This window comes from Stegodyphus dumicola, chromosome 7 (assembly GCF_044657685.1).
Source record: "Stegodyphus dumicola isolate Sdum_Otavi_A_Nest chromosome 7, ASM4465768v1".
Taxonomy (NCBI): domain Eukaryota; kingdom Metazoa; phylum Arthropoda; class Arachnida; order Araneae; family Eresidae; genus Stegodyphus; species Stegodyphus dumicola.
Genome location: NC_140774.1, coordinates 18,855,757 through 18,866,169, shown reverse-complemented (window position 1 = coordinate 18,866,169; position 10,413 = coordinate 18,855,757). Strand labels below are relative to the sequence as shown.

Sequence of the window (10,413 nt, the reverse complement as noted above, 5' to 3'; positions counted from 1 at the left end):
TTATATTTTTACTCTAAACATTAAATTTTGTACTTTGCGTTTTTTTCTTTTATTCTTTATTTTGTGAAAGAAAACAGTTTTTAACAGCAAAACTTGCTGCATAACCTCCTAATGCATCGCATAACTACGCGCGCCTGTGTAAAAAACGGGAGCACTGGGGAGTGAAACTTGTACATTTTTAGCAGCAGTTAAGGGGTTAAAAATTATTCGATGGTACTTTGATGATATTAATTTAATTCATGATCACAATAAGTTGTATGTATTTGCTATATTTGCGTATACAAATGAGCGGCACTTCGGCAGTTCGATAATGATAACGTTATCCGTGATCATGTTAAGCGATATTATGATATATTGCATATTTATAATACTTACATAACGGGAAAAGTGCTTGCAGATATTTACGTTATTATTTTACAGGATTAAATACTTAGTACATATTTAAGTGGGTGCGAATAACCGATTAGTATGAATATATATATTTTTTAATCCTTATTTAATGTTATACCAGAACTAAATTGCTTTTCCAAAAATCTTTCTTTGTTTAGATGTCGCAGATAAAAATGTATTTAAGTAGCTTTTGTCTTTTGATGTAAGCGGATGATGGGTAGCGAGCAAGTGATGTTGGAGCTTGCTCTGAACAATAGCACTGTCTAGCAGTTTACAACAACACATTCCAGATTAGTTCGATTATTTGACGTTGTAGATCTAAATCTATATTTCATGAAGTCATCATTATACTTGCGATGAGCACTGCATATTTTTGGCCGAGAAAACAATTTTATTTGTATCTGGCTCGAGTTCGTAAATCTGATTGCTAACATCATTATCTTCTTTAAGCTTTCTTTTTTTAATCCGTTTATCCCTTTTAAAATAAAAGTAATCTTGTAAAAAATTATTAAAAGAGACATATATTATATTAGATTTGATTCCGTTTTAATTAAGTTTGACAGTTTAATATTATGGTAGTGTCCCCTAGGAAGCGAATATTTAAGTTGTAACCTAATTCTACGCTCACATTAGGCGGCGCTACTTTGCCTATCTGAAGAACAGCTGTCGACAGATAATTTGCGAGCTGCCTGTTGCCATAGGAACGATTCCTAACCAAATTTTGGTAGGAATGTCTCAAAGAATTGCTCTTATGTTTGCCACAATGCCGCATGTCGAGATCTACTAAGCGGTTATGTAAAGGTAATTTTCCTTAAAGTTAATTTCCATGCTTTAGTAATATGTTCCATGTTTTTCTTATTAAGGGGAAATGCTTGTTTCTTTTAAGTACTTAGGTTGATTCCCTGCTGTATTTTGATTACTTATTTCTTTTTTCTTTTTTTTTTTTTTTTAGGTTTTTTACAGAACAAGCGATTGAAGGAATAAAAATTGAGAGAGAATCTCGTATTAGAGCATTTAATGAACTGACTTTCTTTTTCCTGCAACCAACATTTGTCATTAACAAAATAATAGTAAAATATTCATTAGGCTCATCCCTACTTCAAATATATAAGCTTTGGTGTTATAGCGATTGCAATCCACTAGACAATTCAATCAATCACAATGCTCCTGGTAGGCAGACAGTAATTGATTAAACTAATATACCGGTCATGTCAACGAACGTTAGCATTAGGGTTAGGAAGTAACTGACAGGCGAATAAATATTTCTCTCCCTCCTATATGTATACTATACATTTCGGAGTTTCTTCTGGGTTCATAGTGTTCGCTGAATCGACCGGTATAGCTTTGCTTGGGTTAAATTCAGAACTGTAATAATCATGACCATGTCCAATTTGCCGCTTTGGTTTCTGTTTGACAAGTCCGCGATTCAAAATTCTGTGTTTCTCTGAAACATTGAACAGTCCGAGTTCAAAATGTTGGGAGTGTTTCAGCCATTCCGCTAATTTAGAATCTTTTGAGCTGCTTGTCTGAGATTACTTATGTGTGGGTGTTGGCAGTGGCATCTCGTGACGTTAAGAAGTAGGAAACGTATACATATACTTTATAAGAAAACATTTCGTATTGCATGAGAACAGTCAGATACTAAAGTATTAGCAGACGCAAAATGATATTTATTGCATGCAATTGTAAAGTTTGGCGGCACACTTCAAAAAGTGCCGCGGTACTACGAGAATTGAAATAAGTATGCTTCTTTAAAGATTTCTTTATTTCTAAATAAAAATTTAAGTTCATTTCGTGAAATTAATAACGAATTCTCAGCTTATAAAAATGTGTATGTTAGTTTTAATTTTGGTTCTTCCGCTATAAACACGCCTTTTACAATCTTCCGTCTTTTTTTCCCTGGCAATAGAAGTAGAAGTTAAAATTATTTATCTATCGCCATAGCAGATCTTTAAATTAAAATGTTGTGAACTGTTTTGTTTTTATTTAAAGAAGTGAATTAACGTTATGTTTGTGTCACATTGACGAACATTTCAGAATTATTATTCGCGAATCAGGAAAAATGCCTTCGAAAGCCGAAGATATTTTGCAAGGATTTAAACTGTATCCTTTCATAGTATTTTTCTAAATATTTCTCGTTCTCCTATGTTTTAAAATTCCATTATTCATTTCTTTTCACTATTAAAGAATGTAATCTTGTTATTTTAAAATGTTCACTGTCTTGGCTGTTGCATTTTTCTGAGGGAATGTGTTATTTTGTGATACGCTATTGTTAGTTCACAGTCAAATTTATTTCTGAGCCCCAATTTACTGTATGTTTTAAAATATGGGAATTAAAAACAGGTATGTTTTTGTGTTTCAATATGTGACTCCTGTGATAAAAAGCGAATATTTTTACCATAGAAACGCAAGCTCTTAACATGTAAATATTAGATTGGAAACTAGGTGTTGTAGTTGTGAAATTTAAGAATATTTAGACGGGAACTCATATTTATTTTCGGACTTTTTTTAAAGATTTATGTACAGATATCAATTACTAAATACTAGGGAAATGACCTTTAAGTGACATTTTTTAAAACGTGCTGGTTTTTAAAAATAATTATTTGAAGCCTTTATGATAAACAAAATAGTTTATTCAGAGTTTTGAAAAATGAGGTCACATAAGTGTTGAAACACTTTAAATGAGCAGTTTAATAAAAGAATTATACTTTGTCAGATATCCTCAATTAAGTTGCACGCTTTTAAATAACAGAAGTTAGAATGATAAACATTTTCACTGTTCATTTACAAAGAAATCAAAAACTACAAAACTATTGCTATTTTTATTTAAAAAAATTGTCTATTTTTTGTTAAAACATTAAAAATAATTTGAAGTTACAGGTTTTAAATATTTTTCTTGTTCCTCATTACCTAAAATTCACATTAGGAGCAATTGCATTTCAATAATAGTAAGTTTTAGTAATTATAGAAAATTGATGAGAAGCAGTAAAATTTTGATACTTTTCAAAACGTTCAATGTGATGTGCAAATGGGAGGTATATTTTTGTATATGAAACTTTTTTTTAAATTTTTATTTTGTATAGCTATGGAATAGGTAATTTTTCCAGGGTATAGCGACAGAATTTTTTTTTTTTTTTAACTGCCCTAATAGGTATTCAGGTTGCCACATGAATATTTTTGAAGACATCCTGAATTACCACTTTACATATTGCTTTGTCTCGTGAATACTTTCCCATTGCGTTTTGGTGAGGGTGTGAGTAATCAGGAAGTACCTAAAAAGATTTACATGTAGTTTATCTCAGTTAAAATGTACTCTACGGTACCCCTTGGTGAACCATCTTTTTTTTATGTCAAGATTGGCACCAGGAAAGCCGATCCTTCCGCCTGCTACACAAAACCAAAACAAAAAGTCAAAGACTTACACAAACTTTGTGTCCATGTATACATTGACCTATTTTAACTTTAGAAAGATCAGAGAGTTGCACAAACTAGACATTGCGCACTGCCTTAACTTTGTCCATGTACACATCGACCTATCTGAAAAAATATCAGGAGGCTAAAACAAAGTTAAAACTATCATGTTAACCAGAAAAATATCACCACCCGGTTCTTAACACACAGAGACGAACAAATAACCAAAAATACACTAACAGAGAATAATAAATAACCAAAAATACATATTTTCTATCATAAAAATATTAAACAACAAATCTTTTAACAAAAATTAACACACAGAGACAAATAAATAAATTAAACATCAGTTTTTTAAATCTTTGGTCACTTCAGCGCATCCGCTGTTAATCAGCATTCATCCTCTTACCCGCCTCAGACATATTCAAATGATGGGACCCACAGTAAAATAATAGCAAGTTCAAAATCCAAGACCACACATGTCCAAGCAAACACGGCAACTGAAAACCAAACCCGGGTCCATATGAAAGGGTTACTATTGCAAAAAATAGCCAAAATCTAAATTTATCATAACATGTTTGCTGATATTTGCAGAAATAACCCCATTTTAATGACAAAAAGCACAATTTTCCCCAAGGCTAATTTCGCCAACGTTATCAGCATTAGGGGTTACCGAAAAACCTATTTCACACAGTAAGCTTCCAAATTTTGCGAACAACCAATACCACTTGGCGATTTTTTCAGGCAGAAACCAAGGGATACAGTAAAGATCAACCGTTTATCTCTCAGCGGGCACACATATGAAGCATTATGTCTAAGTAATTATAGCGAAAGCATGAATAATTTCTGATGTAACATTATAAATGATAGAAAGTATCATTAATTCTAAGTACTGTATTTCATGAGGATTTAGACTCGTTCTAAACTGTAACTATGTATTTATAATGTTCCTAACTACTTCGTCGATGCTGAACGTAGAGGAACCTATTGAATTGTGTAGCGACACTGTGCTTAAGTGTTTAACGACAAAATCTAGAGAAGGGTTAAAATAGACTTTTATTTATTCAAAGAAATAATAATTGGCCCTTTCTCGTTCTTACAGGAAAGCCTCCGTTTGGGCTTTAAATCAAGATGAAAAAATGATTAACTAATCTAATACTAAACTGAATTAAAGCTAAGTAGAATTCCTTAATTAAATTAGCTGGTGATTATCAACAGGTACTTAGAATAAAGCTGAGTGTGGTTGGCTTAATAAGGAAGTAGCCTGACGGCAAATGCATGCCATGAAGGATTTCCTAAGCTATCCTCCTAAGAACCTTCTTTTAATACTCCTTCTACCTCATTTACATGCAATGCGATATTAAAAACTCATTCTAGTACAGAGTTCTAAGTCACCAGCTAAGTAGTGAAATTGCTGAACATCAGTCGTTTGACCTGTGTTCAAATCCTGGCAATTAGTTTGCTGCAGAGCTGTTTTTGTTATTTTCCCCATGTGTTATGTGGATACGAACCAGTCTTGCATCGTAACGTGAATACGAGCCATTCGAGCATTACTTACCCTAGGCATAGCTTTGCATGCTTTGATGTATTTGAACAATTGAAAGTAAAGCATGTAATTTTAGCATGACATAAGTAAGGCAAAATTTATAAATGAAATCTAATTCTTTGTCATGTTAGTATTTAGAAAACTTTCTTTTATTATTAATCATATAATATTCTTCTGTTCTTATTTTTGCATTTGATGGTTAACTTAAGCAATTATACTATAATAATAATTAATAATTAACACAGTCGGTTATTTCTAGAATTTAATTTTGATGATGTTAATTTTTAGATTTGCCTTTTCTTTTCAGCCTTGAATTTATTTGTGTTTAATACATTAAAAAAGTAAGTAGAAATTTTTCTTAATGAACTTAGAAATTGGATGAATCTTAGAGATGCTGATTCTGGAAAAATATTATGGCAAGGGTCTGAAGATTTGTAAGTAATAATTTATTCAGCTTGTGCTGCATTTGTCTACATATCTTTCTCAAATGGTTTTTTTTTTTTTTTTTTTTTTATATTTAATGGCATATATATTTCTGAAATTACTTAATTGTATAGTTCTGTGTTTTAATAGTTTAATATTTTAATACATGTAGCAGTCGGTATGACTGAATGAGATTGTTTTCTGATGATTTAAATTTTAAACTAAATAGCAGTACTAACTTTTGTATGATATCATTTAGAAATCTCTGTTTATGTATTTTCCCACTGACCCTGAAAGTTGATTCTTGTCAATCGTCAAAGCTAGCAAAGGTCCCACCAATTTTTATGATTTACCTTTGAAATTTGGGCACAGCTTTAGTATAGCCGACCCGGAATTTTAAAGAAAGAAAATATCGCCAAGAGCGGCGATAAATGATATGATCTGGTAACCCATACTCTTTGCCAAATGCAATGTAAACAAGAGGATGGAATTACGGTTACAGCTAATTTAGTAGTCAGTTACATTTATTCAATTTCAATACAAATTACCAACATATCCGTTTACTCAAAGTTTAATGCACGTGCCCTGTATTCTTACTTTTCCGGTATAGATTTCTCTTAAAATTTGTCTGGCGCTGCGTTGCTGGAGGAAATACAACATTTTAAATTAGAATTCTACTAAAATTAATATCTAAATACACAATTCGTAACACAGTTATTGGCGATTGTTTAACGCTCAGATACCATGAATACTATTTTGTATATATTTTTTTGGCTAGAGGTGATATTTTTGCATTTAGTTATTGCTTGCTCTAAAACTGCTGTTAGTGTATTGTAATTAAGTATCGGAAGATTATAAAGGAAAATTTAAGGTGGGAGTTTTCAAACAAGCGTAAAATTTTGGGAACAGATATTTTATGTATGAATTAACAATAGAGAATGAACTTTTTAGAGGATTTTTGATGGATTGTCGATTATTGAAGGCTAACGTTTTCTGTGAAAAATGTAAGATACCATGCTCGTTAGTTAGTCAGAAAAAGTCATCGAATGGTAGCATTTACAAAAAATGTACGGCTGAGAAATCAATTAGGCTAGGATCTTGAGTCGCCTGTAGTAAGCTCAATTTTTCTAGAAGTTTTTTTTTTTTTTTTTTTTTTTAACAACGCGAATCATTGGAGTTGCTTATGCGCGAATTTCTGCAATTCTCCGATTTCATTTAAGTGAAAGCAGATTTCTTAGTATATGAGCATTGCAGAGTTTATTCAATTTCAGATTTTTAAGTGAAAAGAGATCGCTATATACATGGGCAAAGCCAATGCAGTGTGCAATGCCGAGGTTGTGTGAGGTGCCTAGTTTGTGCAATTCTAGGATGTTTTTTAAGTGAAAATAGATCGATGTGTACAGAGCCAATGTAGTGCGCAATGCCGAGGTTGTGCACAGTGCCTAGTTTGTGCAATTTTAGGATGTTTTTTTTAAGTGGAAATAGATTGATGTGTACATGGGCAGAGCCAATGTAGTGCGCAGTGTCGAGGTTGTGCAATTATAGGATGTTTTTTTAAGAGAAAATAGATCGATGTGTACATGGGCAAAGCCAATGTAGTGCGCAATGCCGAGGTTGTGCGCGGTGCCTAGTTTGCGCAATTCTAGGATGTTTTTTAAGTGAAAAAAGATCGATGTGTACATGGGCAAAGCCAATGTAGTGCACGGTGCCTAGTTTGTGCAATTCTAGGATGTTTTTTTAAGTGGAAAATATCGATGTGTACGTGGGCAGAGCCAATGTAGTGCGCAATGCCGAGGTTGTGCTCGGTGCCTAGTTTGTGCAATTCTAGGATGTCTTTTTAAGTGGAAATAGATCAATGGGTACATGGGCAGAGCCAATGTAGTGCGCAGTGCCGAGGTTGTGCGCGGTGCCTAGTTTGTGCAATTCTAGGATGTTTTTTTTTAAGTGAAAATAGATCGATGTGTACATGGGCAAAGCCAATGTAGTGCACAATGCCGAGGTTGTGCGCAGTGCCTAGTTTGTGCAATTCTAGGATGTTTTTTAAGTGAAAATAGATCGATGTGTACATGGGCAAAGCCAATGTAGTGCGCAATGCCGAGGTTGTGCGCGGTGCCTAGCTTGTGCAATTGTAGGATGTTTTTTAAAGTGAAAATTGATTGATGTGTACATGGGCAGAGCCAATGTAGTGCGCAATACAGAGCTAATGTAATGCGCAATGCCGAGGTTGTGAGCGGTGCCTAGTTTGTGCAATTCTAGGATGTTTTTTTAAGTGAAAATAGATTGATGTGTACATGGGCAAAGCCAATGTAGTGCTCAATGCCGAGTTTGTGCAATTATAGGATGTTTTTTTAAGTGAAAATAGATCGATGTGTACATGGGCAAAGCCAATGTAGTGCGCAGTGCCTAGTTTGTGCAATTCTAGGTTGTTAAGTGAAAATACATCGATGTGTACATGGGCAAAGCCAATTCTGTTGTATTGTAGTGCACAATGCTGAGGTTGTGCACGGTGCCTAGTTTGTGCGATTCTAGGATGTTTTTTTAAGTGAAAATAGATCGATGTGTACATGAGACAGCCAATGTAGTGCGCAATGCCGAGGTTGTGCGATTCTCTGATATTTTTAAGATGGAAATAGATGGATGTGTACATGGACTGGACTCCGAGCTTTGATGTTTTTCTAGCGAATACGGGGTTGATCTTTACATTATGGTAACTTGGCAATTTTTTGGCGAAAATTTGGCGACCAACTCTCCTACAGCAACCCTCTATTTTTTTTCCCCGCCGCCATTTTGTCTTTACGAAGTAAAGACATGTTTCTTTTCTTTTTATCTCCTGAACACTTCTTCCAACAATCTACTAGCCGAATTACACTTATGCTAGAAATTTTATCAAACAAAACTGCTTAATCATGACAAATATTCACTGCAAAATTAGGAAAAACTGCACAATACCATTCTCCTTACGCATTTTTCAAAATAACACATACACATAAACCATGTACACGCCGACTTATTTTTACTTAAAAAAACATCCCAGAATTGCACAAAAATGGCATTACGCACACTCTTCACTATATCCATGTACACTGCTTTTTTCTCATAAATTAAAAAAATTTCACGAAAATACATGACAATTTTCTCAATCTTTAAACCCGGTAAAAAGAACATATATGAAATTACATGATCGCGAAAAGTATTTACCCTTTACAAATATCAACATTTCCACATATAAAATAAATAGAATATCCAAAAACTTTTACCTCTAAATCATCTATTACATTATACACGTCACCAACCAATTCATACCTCAAGCATTACACATACTTAATATTATATATTTAAATTATTTCCATGCATGTTTATTTCAACTTAAACGTATACCAAATTCCTACAAACATAAAATTCACAAAATAACTATCATTTCATTAAAATATAATTAAATTCAAAAACACTACTTAAAATATAAATGAGCACATACATTAAATTAATAAAAATTACCTTACAATCCTAATTACTTTAAACTAAATCATTGCTAATAACAATTTTCCCAATAATACCAAATTCCTTTCCACCTTACATTTACAACAATGCATAAAAATAATATCCTCAAATAATTAAAAATACTAACTTACCTAATCTTCTTCAGAATCTTGATTACGTGGTGGATACACTTTTCTTACTTCTGTTTCAGAATCTTTAAAATCATACTTATCTTTCAAAGCAAGATACCAGGTAAAATAAATAACATAATAAAACATCTTTATTTCTCTCTCGGACAACCTTAAAAAACATTTATTACTATCCTTTTCAATACCACTAAATACCCATTTCGAATTCACTTTAGTTACGGCCATTGGATCCAAAAATTCACAAACACTATTTCACACAACACAGAATAAAGCCAAATACAAAATTGCCAGATTTTTTCCCGATTAAAGAACAGTAATTCGTCCATTAATATCACATAACATATCCCATGATCTCTCATTTCCCTCGACAAAATAATGCGTAATCAGAACTGAATACTACTCACATTCTTAACAAAGTCTAACTAACCTAATCTTCTTCCAAATCTTCCTTACATGGTGGATACACTTTTATTACGGATTCAATAAAATTACTGAACGATTTTTTTTCCGAATTTGATAGAATTTGATAAAAAAAAATTCTCTTTATCACATCTACAATTCACTTTAGACAGCGCCATACAATCCCAAAATTATTCAACCCTACTTCACACAACACACAATGAAGCTTAATACAAAATAATATACATCCACAGATACTTGTCCAAATTCCCCCCTTTTCCAATTAAGGAACCGTAATTCGTCCATTAATATCACATGACATATCCCATGATCTCTCATTTCCCCCACACAAAATAATGCGTAATCGGAACTGAGTACTGCTCACATTATTACCAAAGTCCCAGGTAGTAACCTTTGTCGCCTGCAAAATGTCGCCGAACTACCAGTTACCATATTGTAAAGATCAACAGAATACGGATCGTTAAGTACAAAGGAAAACGAGATAATGTGTGATGACGAGCTGTAATGTAACATATTTTATATGCAATGTTTAAAATATCGTTTATGTATTTTAAATTTGTATTGTTGTTTAAATTGTGAATTATATTTAAGACATCA

The 10,413-nt window shown here is 32.9% G+C and overlaps 1 protein-coding gene across 2 annotated transcripts in view; it reads left to right on the top strand.

Annotated features, from left to right (window-relative positions):
* The first annotated feature begins 2,305 nt into the window (after positions 1 to 2,305).
* The window catches only part of PrBP (Prenyl-binding protein), a 39,222-nt gene continuing 31,114 nt past the window's right edge, over positions 2,306 to 10,413 (top strand). The window contains exons 1-2 of one of the 2 annotated variants that reach the window (XM_085819933.1): positions 2,306 to 2,493; positions 5,719 to 5,781. In XM_085819933.1, coding sequence (XP_085676059.1) covers positions 2,453 to 2,493; positions 5,719 to 5,781 — 104 coding nt within the window. In that variant the 5' untranslated portion in view covers positions 2,306 to 2,452. The remainder of the gene's footprint in view (positions 2,494 to 5,718; positions 5,782 to 10,413) is intronic. The other variant, XM_085819934.1, reaches the window with a different exon arrangement.